The sequence below is a fragment of the Trematomus bernacchii genome, unplaced genomic scaffold (genome assembly GCF_902827165.1).
Source record: "Trematomus bernacchii unplaced genomic scaffold, fTreBer1.1, whole genome shotgun sequence".
Classification (NCBI taxonomy): domain Eukaryota; kingdom Metazoa; phylum Chordata; class Actinopteri; order Perciformes; family Nototheniidae; genus Trematomus; species Trematomus bernacchii.
Genome location: NW_022987732.1, coordinates 543,226 through 559,581, shown reverse-complemented (window position 1 = coordinate 559,581; position 16,356 = coordinate 543,226). Strand labels below are relative to the sequence as shown.

General features: G+C 38.5%; 1 protein-coding gene across 1 annotated transcript; it reads left to right on the top strand.

The window, feature by feature from the left end:
* Positions 1 to 2,351: 2,351 nt before the first annotated feature.
* On the top strand, positions 2,352 to 15,839 carry tnfrsf1a (tumor necrosis factor receptor superfamily, member 1a). Its single transcript, XM_034145699.1, has 10 exons — positions 2,352 to 2,531; positions 4,414 to 4,518; positions 4,605 to 4,707; positions 5,619 to 5,744; positions 7,325 to 7,480; positions 7,568 to 7,649; positions 10,159 to 10,211; positions 11,075 to 11,238; positions 12,793 to 12,913; positions 13,601 to 15,839. Exons 2-10 carry the CDS (start codon positions 4,447 to 4,449, stop codon positions 13,909 to 13,911), a joined length of 1,188 nt encoding a protein of 395 aa, XP_034001590.1. The 5' UTR covers positions 2,352 to 2,531; positions 4,414 to 4,446; the 3' UTR covers positions 13,912 to 15,839.
* Positions 15,840 to 16,356: the final 517 nt, after the last annotated feature.

The following is a 16,356-nucleotide window of genomic DNA, read 5'->3' as shown; positions in this document are numbered from 1 at the left end:
GATGGGGCGTTGACTTGACATCTTAAACTGAATCATAAACTGACTACGAGTTTCAATACCCATTTTAGTCTGCCAGAGAAAGATTAAGTATGTCTTAATACTGAGTATGTCAAATGCAGTATACAACAAAATACTTATGCATCCGGTCTATATTTGCAGTTTGCAAGCCAGCATGTTTTCCTGGCCAGTTTGACTCACTACTCTTTGCACAGTGGATACATGAGCAAGAGTGTGGATGAGGAAGAATGCCCATGTATGCATACTGTAAGCAAGTGTTTGTACTTTGTAACAGGAGACTGTGGTGCAGCCTAAAGTATGTGATGTGGATTTTTTTCACCTTGGCACTTCCACCATCATCTTATCTTCTCAACATCTTCGTCACTTCTTCACAGAAACGAAGCCACAACCACACGTGATCTCCTGTCAGAATGTGAAACGGGGCCTAAGGGTTGTGGAGGGGCTCTCGGCGCCACTGAGACAGAGTACAGGGGTGACTGTAAGAGAGATGACTACACATTAAAATCACAGAGCAAACCTGGTCATGCTTATCGTCAGGTTTCAGTTTTAGACTGCTTGAGTTAAGGATTAGATAAGAACTTGCCAGGAACCTGCCGAGGATGTTCTGATAATGTAAAAAGATAATATACAACAAGTGCATTCATACAATAAGTAAATAAAAAAGCAACTCATTTACAGTGAATAAAAGGTAGACATGATCATGACTTAAAGTAAGGAGGCTTAAAGTTGTATTTAAGTTCATGTGATTGCAATGTTCAAACCAATTGTTTTCTCTATTAAAGGATATGTGTCTCACGTTATTCTTTCATAAGTATAGTTGATCTCATCCAAGTAAACTAGTCATACACATAAACTAGTTTTTGCTTGACTGGAAACATGCACTCAGATCAGTTTCCAGATCAGACTGTATGAAACTCAGCAGTACAGCACGTGCATGTAAGAAAAGACCTACTTAAAGTGTCTGTGTGGCAGATGTGTTAGTGGAATTGTTTGACACTTACATGCATAAGACACAGAGACAGAGACAGACAGAAGAGAGCGAGGAGGAGGAACAGTAGAAAGATGAAGACACAGCTCACTGAAGAGGAAGGATGTGGTTTTTCTCAGGAGGTACTTGCTCTGCTGACTGAGCTCTTTCATGTAATGTACCAGAGAAGTCACATGACTACATGCTCTGCTGGGTCCCTATATAAAGTACCAGCCTATACTTCACTGTGGCCCATAATTACAGTGCATCGAGTCATACTTCAAGGATTCAAAAGCTTTATTGTTATATACAACAACATGGGTGGTTCTGTAGCCCCCCCTCCAAAAGTAGAATCTATGATAATGCAACTTGTGATTCATAATGAAGACTAACAACAAGTAAAAACAAGAAAATAACAAGAAAGCCAATTACAAGAAGTATACAAGAAAAGAAACATGTAAACAGACATGAGAAATAACATTACAATTACTAAAGACATGTTTAAGACCCTTTAATGTACACTTGTTATTTAAGTTTATTTTAGGATTGACCGCTGCACTAAAGTGCTCTGGTCTAACCGTACCAAATCATGGGACCCTGATATTAACAGTAGTACACTTTGATACAGGCAGAAACCCAACCAGTAAGGCAGCATAAATAATGTATTTATTACCCCAAACTGCATCTAAACTTATACTTCTGTTCTGCCCCACTACAATTCAGAGGTAAATCGTGTAATATTACTCCACTACATAACATTTGTTTAATACCTTTAGTTGCTTTGCAGGTTTTGGATTAATGATGTGAAATATAATCAACACTTAAATCAGACTTTAGTTCCACCTGGAGTAAATTCACAAACTACCCTGCAGTATGCAAAGTCATTCAAACTAGCTACACCTTTACCAGCTTTGATAACACTTTAATGATCAATCATTATAAAACACATCATATATATTATTCTGAAATGGACCAATCTGCACGATGAGTACTTTTACTTTTGGTACTTTAAGTATATTTGGATGCTAATACTTTTGCACTTTTACTTGAGTAACATTTTGAATGCAGGACTTTTACTGTAACAGAGTATTCCTACACTCTTGTACTTCTACTTCTACTTAAGTACAACATCTGAGTACTTCACCCACCTCTACTTAGTTACTTTCTATCACTGCTTAATTACTTGAGTAAAGAATCCACTGCACCTGTGCTATCTTCTATATCTTTTGGGATGTAAACTGATCTGAAAGTGAGCTAGCTGCAGACTTCCTCACCTGTGTACATTGCTCACTTTATCCTATGTGTTTGTGTGTTCACTTTTAGCTCTCAGTTGCCTTGTCTAACTTGCTTCACACTTCCAAGAAGTCTCGTGACGCAGCTATTTCCCGTATTCAGTCCTCCCCCGCTCTTGCTCAGCCGGGTCAGTAGCGTCGTCGCTCTGCTTCTACTTTTATACAAAATAATACGAAGTTATATTAAATTAAATATACATTCCTGTGGAGTTATGGACCTGCGGTAAAAGAGATTATCCACGGTGTTTGTCCAGGTAAGTGTCGGTAAAATATCTCTGAATGTCGGCCTGTGGGAAGAGGAGATCATATCAGACTTCTGGTGGGCGTTTTGTGGTGGGAACTAAAGCGAAACCAGTGATAAAACAGTAAAAAAATGAGTGTAGATTAAGTACTTTAATACGTCAACGTTATCGGTAAACAAGTAAGTGTTCAGGTTGATTTGAGGTTTTAGATTCGAGTTTATTCTCAGTACGAGTGCGACAGGGAAGTCAACAGGCTGCCAAACAAGTGTCGCAGAAATATGCAGGATATGCCAAAGTGTTTTTTTAACTGTCTGTAGACCTATTCATTCTTTCTTTATCCACAAACTACATTTACAATAAAGAAACACGTATATCCTCCATGTTTTTCTGTGGGTTGAATCCAATTCAGTGACTTCCAAAATGTTATTTATCATGCATTTAACTTTTCTTATGACAACCTTAAATGACCTGTTTCTCACTCTCAGTAAAACCCAATCAACATAATGTCAATAACTTTATTTTAACATTCACAACCATGTATGTATGTATGTATGTATGTATGTATGTATGTATGTATGTATGTATGTATGTATGTATGTATGTATGTATGTATGTATGGGTTGTTTAAAATGTGATATTTGGCGTTTAACTTTACTTCTTATTCAAATGATCAGATCATCAAAGTGTCCTGCTTACCTCTTGCTAACCTTGCTGAAGGTTTCGTTTTATCTACTAATGTGATGAGAAAACCACATCTGAAACTAACCCCCCCCCCCCTCCCAAATATGATTCTTCCTCAACTTAATGCAAATACCTGTCAGCTATTTGATCTTTGTCAGAAAGTAGTTCTGATTAATACATGTCCTTAGCAAAGTGTATAGATAAGCCTGTTTATTATTTAAAGCCTCTAATCAAATTTGTTGTGATTTGTCCTCCATTTTATTGTGTTTGGACTCCCGAAACTGCATAGTTAGATATCATGTAGGTGGAAAAACATGTCTAAAGTTACTCTTATTTATACAATAGATTGATGGATAACATACTGTATGTACAGAACACTTTGCTTTTCTTTTCAAATATGACTTTACCAAAATTGGATCCTCTTTTCCCTGGACATTTTAGGAAATGGTTGTTTTCTAATTTGAAGCACTTAAATTATGCACAAATGGCTCTTATTTACATACCCAAAAACATTATTTTATGGATGAAATAAGTACAGAAAACGATGCTGTTCTTATAAATATGACCTGACTCAATTTCAGGTCACGTTGTTAGCGAAATCATAACATTGGATCCTCTTTTTGCTGGACATTTTTACGAAATAGATGGATTGTTTTTCTATTTTTAACCACTTTAATTAAGCACATACAGCTCCTATTTACACACCAGACAACATTATTGGTTGATGGATGAAATGTGTACAGAAAATAGACCCAGCACCTGAGTAAAGGCCATGTTTTTAGCTAAATCAGAAAGATGTGTCCTCTTTTCCCTGGACATTTTAGGAAACGTAAGACTCAGGCCGCTCTACATTATCAGTTGGTTCAACCCTTATCAGATCAAGTTAAATGTTTTCAGCCACAGAGGTTTACTGAAGGCTTTATTATTAACTTGCATGTTTTATTGTATATCTTATTGTATAAGTAACAAGTAACATGTAATATCAGCAGGGTCCTAAAAAAACCCATATTCACTGTTTTGTAGCAAGTCATTTTAAAACATTGATAGGAAACATGCACTTCATCACCATTTTCAACTGAGACTATAGAGACCTTAGGGAATGTAGGGATATTTAAGGCATTTCAAAGTTAGGTTTAATTAGAAATGTGTGGGCCAAGAGTCAAAAATACACTAAATTGGCTGTTAGATGTTTGACAGACTGTTTTCCTTGCAGGTGTCCTCAGATGGATTGACTTAAAGCTGTAAGATGATGGAGGGCGCTGGGCTGAGAGGAAGATGGGACAGAAAAGCTCCTGTTGGCACAATACTGCTCCCTATGGTGAGAACAACTTGAAGTGACTCACTTTGTAATGGCATGAATCCATGGAAAAACTTTGTAAATTCATTGCAAATTCTCTGTTTCAGTGCATGGTCCTCACCGCTCTGACATTGGTCTCAGAGGCCAAGACGTGTCCAGCTGGGGAGTATGACAATGACAACGGGGTCTGTTGCAACAAATGCCATCGAGGTACTGTATTTCTGCACGCTGCACATGATTCACAGTAGCATCCTCATTATTGGAAATAGCCCACAGGAGGTCCTCCTTTTCTAACATCAAATCCATTCTACAAAGTCTAAAAGACGCCATATTATGCTCATATTTGTATTTGTTGTCTCTACTGGGACATGTCTCCATGCGTTAATGTTCAAAAATATCTTTATTTTTCTCATACTGCCTGTGCTACACTACTAATACATAATATGGCCTCTTTAACAGTGCAACATGTAGTGGAATAATAGACAAGTGAGTTGACTGAAGGATAATGAACAACAATTTTGGTAATCGATTTAATGCGGCAGAAAGAAATGCTTTTTCAGACTCTTAAATATGAAGAATTCCTGCTTCGTATAACATCCTATTTAACTAAATACTATTATAAAGTAGGGATGAACTGATTGTATTTTTCTCAGCCGATGCCGACAACAATGTATTTAGTTATTTATTCCTCTTTTGTGGCAGGGAAACACACCACACTGACTTTGAATGAGCACAAATACCTTAAGAATAACTTGCACAACATGCAAGAAAATGAAATACTCAATGAGAAGATTTAAGTAATAACAGTCAGGCTGCATTTGTGCTTTTTGTTGTCCGCCATAATCCTTTGTTATTAATCTTTTTTTTAGTATAATAGGCTATATTTAATGGCATTACATTGGCATTTATTCAATTAAATTATTTAATTATGCATACGACAAGCTTCTAGTTTATGCATTCATAGGTTGCATCAATGCATCCTTCATTTAAAGACTTCGACTTTGAGAAACCAAAATGGAAATGTTTCATTATTTTCTAACATTTTATACACCAAATGATTGAATTGAATTGAATGGATTGTTAGTTGAAGACCTACTCTGTGTTTCTTTCATGTTTTCCAGGTTTTAGCCTTGTAGAAATGTGTCATTCTAATAATACAAGGAGTATCTGCAAGGAATGTCCCGATAGACAGTACACAGACCAGGAGAACTACTCCCGCAACTGCAGGAGCTGCAAAATCTGCAAAGGTACAGCCACATTATAATGATAATAATAATAAAACAAATACAGAAAAGTCAAGTCAAAGTCAAAGTCAGCTTTATTGTCAATAATTCTACATGTTGTACATCCAGAAATATCGAAATATCGTTTCCCGCAGTCCTACAGTGTGACATGTATACATCAAACAAAAAACAAAAAGGGCCTAGATAAACATGTTATACATTAAACAAAACAAAGGGCCTAGATAACCGGGGTATACAGTTTAAAATGTTAATAATATAATTTAAGTGTTCAAAGTACTGTTTCAGTGCAGTAGCAGCCGAGATGGGCAGAAAAGTGAGTTTAGGGGGTTAGAGTCCAGGACCATTTGGAGCAGGGGAGAAAGGTCGGTGGCAGGGTGGAGAGTTCAGGGGAGAGATGTCAGAGGGCGGAAGAGATGGAGGGAGGGGAGAGAGTTCAGCAACCTGACCGCCTGGTGGAGGAAGCTGTTGCCCAGAGAAAACCCAGAGAGAAAACAGAGAGCATTATGAACCGTCAGAATAATGATGTGGGGGAAGGGGTTTAACATTTTCCATTTTCTGAACTGGTATCGCCTCAGGGGTTTACACTACTCATTTCTTTAATTATTTAATAGTGTGAGGACCCCTCCACACCACTAGGCGTTCCGTGGTCTCAATCTCTCTCTGTTTACTGTGGGGCCGGCGTTTACCTGATGAGCTGCACCTGGGTCGAAAAGGCCTACAAGAAGAGAGCCCAGCCGGATACGTCTCGCCTCCCAGCTTTTTGTTGCAGCCCAAGAGCCGGGTTGTAACATATGGATCCCGGACGAGCCCCCATATGTTACAACCCGGCTCTTGGGCTGCAACAAAAAGCTGGGAGGCGAGACGAGGGGTCTGAAAGTATAACAATCCTTTTATTTTGGAGACACACGGGGAGTGTGCGAGAGGAATGAGAGAGAGAGAGACGTATCCGGCTGGGCTCTCTTCTTGTAGGCCTTTTCGACCCAGGTGCAGCTCATCAGGCCCCACAGCACCGGATCCTGTAAACAGAGAGAGAGAGAGACCACGGAACGCCTAGTGGTGTGGAGGGGTCGTCACAATAGCAAAACATGTATTTTCTCGCTTTCTTTGTGTGTTAATTATTTAGTGTTAGTTGTAGTAGTTGTTTATGCTTGTGCTTTGTAGGCAGCTTGAGGCACGGTGGGATTCATTTGGGTATATATTGCTAGACAGGTGGAGGAGTAATTGTGCACCAGAGAGGCAAATACATTTCTTTTTTTTACCAGAGCAACAGAGGATCAAAGTCAACTTTAATGTCAATCTTACTCAGTTTGTGTTTACAGACAGAGAAGGACAGGATGTAAATAAATTAAATAAACCATGTTCTTTCCTGGACATTTTTACATTGCATTACATGTCACTTGATAGATGCTTTTATCCAAAGCGACTTAAAAACATTCAGTACGGTCCGCACTATGCCACTGAGCCACAGCCTCCTCCACACATTTGATGTAGTTCCTGTGCTACCTGGTCCCTCAGCGGGAGTCAGTGTTGTATATAGTTTGCTTTATTAACTTTTTTCTGTCTTTATAACTTGTTTCCCACAGCACCAAATCATGAAGTGGAGGTAACCCCATGTAAAAAAATCAAAAACACAGTTTGTCGCTGTAAGGACGGTTACTACAAGCTCAACATCGACTCAGAGAAATACGAGTGTCGCAAATGTTCATCATGTAAACTGAACGAGATTGAGAAAAAGACATGTATGTATTAAGATGTGACTTTGAATCATACTGATACTCCTTTTTCTTTTGCTCATCAAGTCTAAATATCATTGTTCTTGTGCACAGGTACACCAGAGAACAACATAGTGTGTGAATGTAAAGAGAAGTACTACAAAGTCAAAGGCAGGACATGTGAACCCTGCAAGACGTGAGTATAACAACAAGCTTTTGGTCCACGCTTTGTTCCCATCCTGCAGTTTGGGATGCTTTTATTTTGAGCTGTTAATGGGGAAGTCGGTTTGTTGAATTGAAACTTGCGGCATACTTCCGACATTGTTAAATTGTTCCACTTGTGTGCGTCAGAAGAGGGAAGTTACGCAGCACTGGAACTGGGTTGCTGACTTACTTTTTACTAAACAAGTGCCCATTTGTTAAAAGAAACTGCATTATTGGCTTGTGTTTCGACTGGTACACTGAGAGAGGAATATTAAAAGATAAAAAAATTATTACTTTATTTGTCATATGAACAATAACTACAGAATAGTTAATGGCAATGAACATCTTGTGGTCCTATTATGCTAATTTTCAGGTTCATATCAGTACATGTATGTAGTGTCTCTACTTTAAAGAGTCCTCTCCTGCTGATGTTCAGGTGTATATCAGTATGTAGTGTCTCTACTTTAAAGAGTCCTCTCCTGCTGATGTTCAGGTGTATATCAGTATGTAGTGTCTCTACTTTAAAGAGTCCTCTCCTGCTGATGTTCAGGTGCATATCAGTATGTAGTGTCTCTACTTTAAAGAGTCCTCTCCTGCTGATGTTCGGGTGTATATCAGTATGTAGTGTCTCTACTTTAAAGAGTCCTCTCCTGCTGATGTTCAGGTGTATATCAGTATGTAGTGTCTCTACTTTAAAGAGTCCTCTCCTGCTGATGTTCAGGTGCATATCAGTATGTAGTGTCTCTACTTTAAAGAGTCCTCTCCTGCTGATGTTCAGGTGTATATCAGTATGTAGTGTCTCTACTTTAAAGAGTCCTCTCCTGCTGATGTTCAGGTGTATATCAGTATGTAGTGTCTCTACTTTAAAGAGTCCTCTCCTGCTGATGTGCAGGTGTATATCAGTATGTAGTGTCTCTACTTTAAAGAGTCCTCTCCTGCTGATGTTCAGGTGTATATCGGTATGTAGTGTCTCTACTTTAAAGAGTCCTCTCCTGCTGATGTTCAGGTGTATATCAGTATGTAGTGTCTCTACTTTAAAGAGTCCTCTCCTGCTGATGTTCAGGTGTATATCAGTATGTAGTGTCTCTACTTTAAAGAGTCCTCTCCTGCTGATGTTCAGGTGTATATCAGTATGTAGTGTCTCTACTTTAAAGAGTCCTCTCCTGCTGATGTTCAGGTGTATATCACTATGTAGTGTCTCTACTGTGACATGTCTCCATGCTTTAATGTTCAAAAAGCTCTTTATTTGTCTCATACTGCCTGTACTGCAGCACCTCTTTTCACCCTCTGTCTGAAACCAGAGCCCAGTCTGCTCTGATTGGTTAGCTGGCCAGCTCTGTTGTGATTGGTCAACCGCTTAGATGTGTCCCGCCCCTTAGCCTATCACGTACAATGTGTTAGAGCGCTAGCCAATAGAAGCGCAAGTGTCACATAGTGATGCCTGTCAGTGTATGTTAATAATGATAATAATAATAGTAATACTAATAATAATAACTTGAATTTATATAGCGCCTTTCATAACCTCAAGGTCGCTTTACAAAGAAACATACAAGGACAAGACATAAAACATAAAAAACATAAACATAAAACAGGGGGTAGAAATGGAAGTGTAAGTGGGGTGGGGGGGAGTGAGTTATTGTTGGAAGGCGATGTTGAACAGATGAGTTTTAAGGGTTGATTTGAAGATGTTCAGAGAAGGGGCGTTGCGGATTTGTGTGTGTGTGGGAGAACTTTTTTAGCCTTTGCAGACCATTAACATGCAAAAAAACCTATATAACACACTACAAGTAAAAAACAAAACATAATAGGGCCTCTTTAAGACCTCCCAAAAAGACATACAAATAAATACAAATCATGAAATAATGGTGCAAGTGATTCGAAGGAAAAATAAATACATTTAAGATGGAAAAAGATAAATATGAATGAACAATGAAATACTGTAATAGCTATCCTTTGATGTAGTATGAGAGACATTTATATATATTAAAGACATGGCTATCAAACTGTTGTAGATGTGAAACAAAAGCTGAGATCTACAAAATCACAGACATGAAGGGGTTACATTTGGCCAAGGTTTATTTTAGAAACTAAACTGCTTACGTTGACATTTGAAAAGGGGAATTAGTAGTTAGAATACAAAATGGAGAACTTGTAAAAAGCACTTCGATAGTGTCTGGGAAATCTTAATAACAGTGAGGAATGTGTCCTGTAAACTTGAGATTGACTTAAACAGATATTTGTCACAGATAAAAGTGGCAAATGGAAGAAACTACGGCATCCAATAATCCTTGTTAGCGTAACCATTACTTGTCACCGATGGAGCATTATCTCTCTTTCACTTTGTATCAATTTCTGTGTAACTGTGTAACTATGTTTAAGTGTCGACTACAATCACTTCGCTGTTAAAAAAGTACCTGTCGTGCGTTGTGTTAATCACTTCGTCTAAAGATTTGCGACTTCCTCCTAAATGTTGAGTAACGTCCTCTTTTTTTTCTCCACAGTTGTACGTCTGAGTGCCAAGACCACTGTTTGCCAATTACTACAGAAACAAAAGGTGAGCACTTGATCACAAGGCCATGAAATACACGTGTAGTATGAATAATGCAGCTTCTGGTATCATTCTGTGGTTCCAGTATGATGTGTGTGTGTGATGTGTAATGAGATACAGCCGCACTGACTTACAACGTACTTTTTATGTGTATAAACATAGCCCCCTGATCCTCCTTAGCAACAGTCTGTTATCCTTAGTAGCGGTTAGTTAACAGATCTCTGGAATGTCCAAATTGACCAATCAGAATCGAGTATTCAACTAAGCCGTGCAATCAACACTTACAAAGGTGGGAACTTAAATTAACAAAAATCGGATTAGGATTTTTTACTTTCTCAGTCTATATTTAGTTTGTTTGTTTGTTTGTTTGTTCACCATGTAAAGCAGCCTTGGTTCCCTTGAAAGGCGCTATACAAATGTCTTCTATTATTATTATTATTATTATTATTATTATTATTATTATCTATCAAATTCTCTGGTACTTATCCGTGTCCAGGAGGAATTAATTAATTGACAAATTAATTTCAATGTACATTACATGGATACAGTGCTTGGAAATAATGAAATACATATGATATTAACAAATAACTGAAGGCCGTATTGTCCCTGCTAGTTTTCCATATTTTATGATCATGCCATATGTTTTGAATTCCTTGCCATGAGATGTTTAAAGAGGACAAGAAAAGACTTGAATTTCACTTGTTATATCCCTGCTCAGCATCAAACAGGTGATTAGACCAATCTGATAGGTATCCAACAATTGTGTTGTCTTTGTTTGGTTTCTCTACAAGGATAGGCTTTTAAAAACATTTCAGCTTTTTTAACGTGTCTCCATCTTCATGTCTTTTCCCCCTCGTATCCGTCTGAAGCTCCTGATCACAGAAATGATCATCTCATCAACATAATCGCTGGCGTTGCAGCGGGGTCACTGGTATCGATGGGGCTGGTGTTTCTCGTCACCCACATGGTCACAAAACGCTCTATCAAGAAGAAGATGCAGAAGGAATCGGACCCTTGCCCGGAGTCAGGCGAGGTACAACGATCTAACCGTGGTTACTTTACTATGCAATGGTTGAGTGTAAATAAGTACTTTAGGTGCTGGACTTGTAAAGTACAAACAAATTGAGTATTTCCATTAATTTCTACTTTCTACTTCATCACATTTTGGAAGCCATCATTGAACTTTATACTTACAAATTACTTTGCAGGTTTAGATTATTATTACAAAATGTCAATCAACATCGAAATGATGGTATGGCACCCAGCAGTATTTATAAGCAATCAACTTTACCAGCTGCAACATTAACATTAACACAATAACACGTCAGCATATTCTTACTTTCATTTATTATGGTTAAATAAATATCTTTATTTGTCTTTTTTTATTGCACATGTTTACTTTAGCTTCTTATGTTATATAAGATTTTTTATGCATTTTTTTTAAATATATTTTTGTTCATTTTTAACCCTCCTGTTGTCTTCGGGTCAAATCTGACCGATTTACTACTTTCATCAATCATAACTTTTTTGTTTTACATTTGATTGCATTAAGGCTTTATGATATCCTTCACATTAGACATTTGAACATATATGTACAATTGCTGATCACCACTTTCATTGAATTTTGGATGATTTAGTCAACTTTGTAACACCCATGGTGTTCCCGGTCATTTAGCCATAAAGAAAAGGAATTAGTAACCATCCGGATCAGATAAAACACACACACACACACACACACACACACACACACACACACACACACACACACACACACACACACACACACACACACACACACACACACACACACACACACACACACACACACACACACACACACACACACACACACACACACACACACACACACACACACACACACACACACACACACACCACACACACACACACACACACACACACACACACACACACACACACACACACACACACACACACACACACACACACAACAATTTGACACATTTCCCGCTCTTATGTGCCCATCCCCCCACATGGATCACACCTGGCACACACAATACATGTTCAGTGTCTATTCTTTGTATATTTACTGCATTTGTTCATGTATACCAGTAGTCTGATACAATATGTACAGTTTGAAAGGGTGTTAAAGGAAATGTGGTGATGATTAATGGTTTTTGTGTTAATGTAATAGCAGTTAAAACAGGACCAGTCAAATTTGACTGTGAACACCAAAGTAAGGGGGGAAAACGAAGACAATAGGAGGGTTAAATGGAGCATATGTCACGAAACCCAATTACTTTATAGAAAAATAAAGTATTGTGCTTCTGATACATTTAAATCCAGTGGTATTAAGGTTAATACTATCCCTAAAAAGTGCCTAACTGCATAGTGAGCATTTTGACTTGTTAGCACTTAGATATACAGTTTATTTCAATGCTAATATCTATGTTCTTTTATTACTAATACTTCGAAATCGAGACTTTATTTGCATTTTTCAAACTGTTCTCTTGCTTCTTTTAGTTAAGTTAAACATGTGAGTACTTCACCTCTGCTGGACGTACATAAACAGTCAATAACATTACATTTTGTTTTTGTTTCATAGCAATTCCTGACCCTCATTGTGGAGTCTGCAGATATCCAGAGTGATAAGGCTCTTCCTCTAAGTGCTGTGAGTGACCAGGAGCCGCCCAATCTGCCCGACTGCGTCCCGCTGGAAGTCAAGAGTGAGTGGAGTTATTATTGTGTTTTTAGCACTTCTTAACACGTGGCTTGTGTGGTCATTTATTATTTTATGATTCCTATGATGTTTTAATGTTTTGTCAAGCACTTTGTGACTTTGTCTGTGAAAAACGTACTTACTTAGTTCACACTGCATGCTTCTGTCCAACATACAGAAACACAGACACTTTTTTACGCTGCTATGGACAGTCTAATTGCACTAATGTACATTCCTCAAAGATATTGAAGTGACTGTTATTTTGTATATATCGATTGTTGTGCTTTTATTTATGTCTTAATGTGTGTATAAATGTGTCTGTTGATTGTGTGTGTATATAGGTGTATACATATTTTTATATATTTTTGTATTCGGGATTGTGGGAAGCGGTATTTTCAAGTTTCAAGGCTTTTATTGTCATGTGTGCATAGCTACAGTGTAGATATGACAATGAACATCTTAGGTCACAGGCTCCTCCCACAGTGCAACACAATAACACAGATAATAGTGCAAGTAAATACAATAAAATCGAATATAATAGAAACAGATTATGATAGAAACTGTGCAGAATAGTCTATATAGTAATTGGAATATTGATATATATGTGAGTCGATCTCTCTGTCTGTACACACAAACTGAAAGATTGACAATACACTTGTTGACCTATTGTGCTAACTCTCACCTCCTCCTGCAGTCCCTGAGCTGATCTACACGGTGCTGGATCTGGTTCCCGTGCTGCAGGTGAAGCAGCTGGTGCGAACCCTCGGTGTGACGGACACAGAGATCGAACAGGCGGAGGCGGACCACAGATCCTGCCGCGAGGCCCACTACCAGATGCTGAGGGTTTGGGCGGAGAAAGGGTCTCGTTCAGGAGGAGGAGGAGGAGGAAGAGGAGGAGGAACAATGCTGCACTGGCCCTTGTTGCAGGAGCTGTTGGACCAACTGAGGAAGATGCACCTGGGCCGGGCCGCCGAGGAGCTGGAGACAAAGTACGGCATTCAGTAAATCTGCAACGCGTGCCAAGTGGAACATGAAGCTCATGAAACCAAGTATTGTACTCTCCAGAGCCTCAAAGCACTCGAGCTGAAACGGTGCTACCACCAGCAGCAGCAGGTTAATTTCACACACACCAGCTTCACTGAGCACTCTACCTCCTGCCTCACATGTGAGAGGACAAGGTCAAACTACTGAGAGACAGATGGACAAATGTGTCAGGAGGAGAGACTCATTGACTCTTTTTGCACAGATTAATTCTGCCTTACATTTGAAAGAAAAACGTTTAGCCCTGTACATTTTTTTTAAAGGTATTTTGGAGCTTTTTGGATTTTTGAACTCTTGTCTTCTCGTTCTAGAAGCTAGAAGCCGTTATCTTAGCATAAAGACTGTAAATGCTTAGGTCTGTCCTATGCTAACAACATCCACCTACCAACTCCGTTAATGCTGTCTATATATCTTTTTTATTTCATCTGATGAAAATCCAAAGGGGAAAATGTGAAAACGTGCTGTTTTTCTGAGGTTTTATTGCATAACACTGGACTATATCTGGTCTGGGAGCAGTAGCTGTCTCAATTCAAGATTCAAAGGTTTATTGTCCTAACATATACACAACTACGGTGTTGTTATGAAATGTTTGAAAATCTTAGATCGCAGGTTCCTCAACAGTGCAATAACAAGACATAAAAAAAAAGTCTTATGGCTTGTGGGATGAAACTGTCCATGGGTATTTTTTCTGATGCAGCAGACAGTTTGTGGCTGGGGTGATGGGGGTCTTTTATAATCCTGAGGGCTTTCTTCCTGAGCCGCTGGGAGTAAAGGTCCTCCATGGATGGCAGCTCCGTCCTGGTGACGTGCTGTGCAGTTTTCACCACCCTCTGTAAAGCCTTACGATTGAGGGTGTTGCAACGGCCAGGATCCTCTCTATGGTGCACCTGTAGAATCTGGCACCTAGAGTACTCTCTGCCACAAAGTTAAAATGTGTATTCTCCTAAAATCCCAAACTATTCCATGAAGATGTTTATCACTGTGCAATTACTCTCCGGAAATATTTCTTGTGTTGGAGCATTGTGCTGTTTCCCCCTGTTTCCGGTTGTTTTGCTTAGATAAGCTAACAGGCTACAGCTTTGTATTCACCATGCAACCATAAACTATTCTGCTATTCCCTGCAAGATATCTACTAATTGTATTTCCCAAAATGTCAAACGAAGTCTCTAAGACGGAGTAAAACTTCTTTAAGACGCGCTGATTATCTTTTGTTGTACAGTTTGTATTTTAAAATATGAGGGCATTGTATCATGTATGATTTCATAGTGGGGTTTTTATTCTACCACATGCATTCAGGATTTGAGTATTGACAGTGGCATTCTTTACTGAATCATAATCATGTGGCATTTTTCATTGAACAGAACTAGTTATCCCTTTCTATATCACATTGTTAGGCCTGTTAAGTTCATCTACTCTATTAACTTGTCTTTTGTTTGTTTTTAGGGAGGGAAGTGCAAAATCAAGTGCTCAGTCTCAACCATTAAGTTAACTAGTAATGTTTTAATTTTAGTTCCTGGTCACATTGTTGAATCATTCTTCCTTAAAAGTTTTATAGGAACAAAAACAAATTTAAGGAAGTTGGTAGTTCCTACTTAGCGTGAGCCACTAGCATTCTTTTAAGCCCCATCATAGGAGCATTAAGCGTTCAACTGTGAGAGAAAACCGGACACGCCCGTCTCAGTCTGCCTCTGCAAAGTCAACTTACTGTATATCATACCAGTCTCAGCATGCAGATATAAATCACTCCCTCAGACTGAAGACGTGGCACTCCTTTGCACTTCTACCCTGTATCAAACTGTATTATAACAAACAGAGAAATGTATTGAGTCGAGCAGTCTATGAAGTATCTTTTATACATATCTGAACTTTTAATAAATGTAAAGGAAATCTGATTTGTGTGTGTGTGTGTGTGTGTGTGTGTGTGTGTGTGTGTGTGTGTGTGTGTGTGTGTGTGTGTGTGTGTGTGTGTGTGTGTGTGTGTGTGTGTGTGTGTGTGTGTGTGTGTGTGTGTGTGTTTGGGATGTAAGTTTGGGATGTGGGTGTGTGTGTGTTTGGGATGTGTGTTTGGGATGTAAGTGTGTGTGTGTTTAACCTCAGGCATGCTGACGGTCTTCATCCCAAGATAACCTCAACACAAATCACAACTTGTTTTTCTAATCAAGTTATGCATGACTTAACTGTTTAACGACATTGCTTTAATATCTTTTTTTTAAGATACAGACACTCCTTAATAAATAAACATTAAAAAAATAAATTATATAATAACTTCAATACTCCAACATATTGCTGCTTCCACATGAATGCATCACAACTTATTTACTTTTGTAAATGGAGCGTTATATATTGAGTCACTTTTGTAATGAATGCTACATATTCCACTGTTTATTCTGTTTTGTATCAACCTTTATT

Bases quoted from the DNA above. Each gene is read 5' to 3' on its own strand.
- tnfrsf1a (XM_034145699.1), top strand. From the start codon at position 4,447: ATGATGGAGGGCGCTGGGCTGAGAGGAAGATGGGACAGAAAAGCTCCT. The intron at 4,519-4,604 runs GTGAGAACAACT...TCTCTGTTTCAG, and splicing joins GCACAATACTGCTCCCTATG to TGCATGGTCCTCACCGCTCT. The intron at 12,914-13,600 runs GTGAGTGGAGTT...CTCCTCCTGCAG, and splicing joins CGTCCCGCTGGAAGTCAAGA to TCCCTGAGCTGATCTACACG.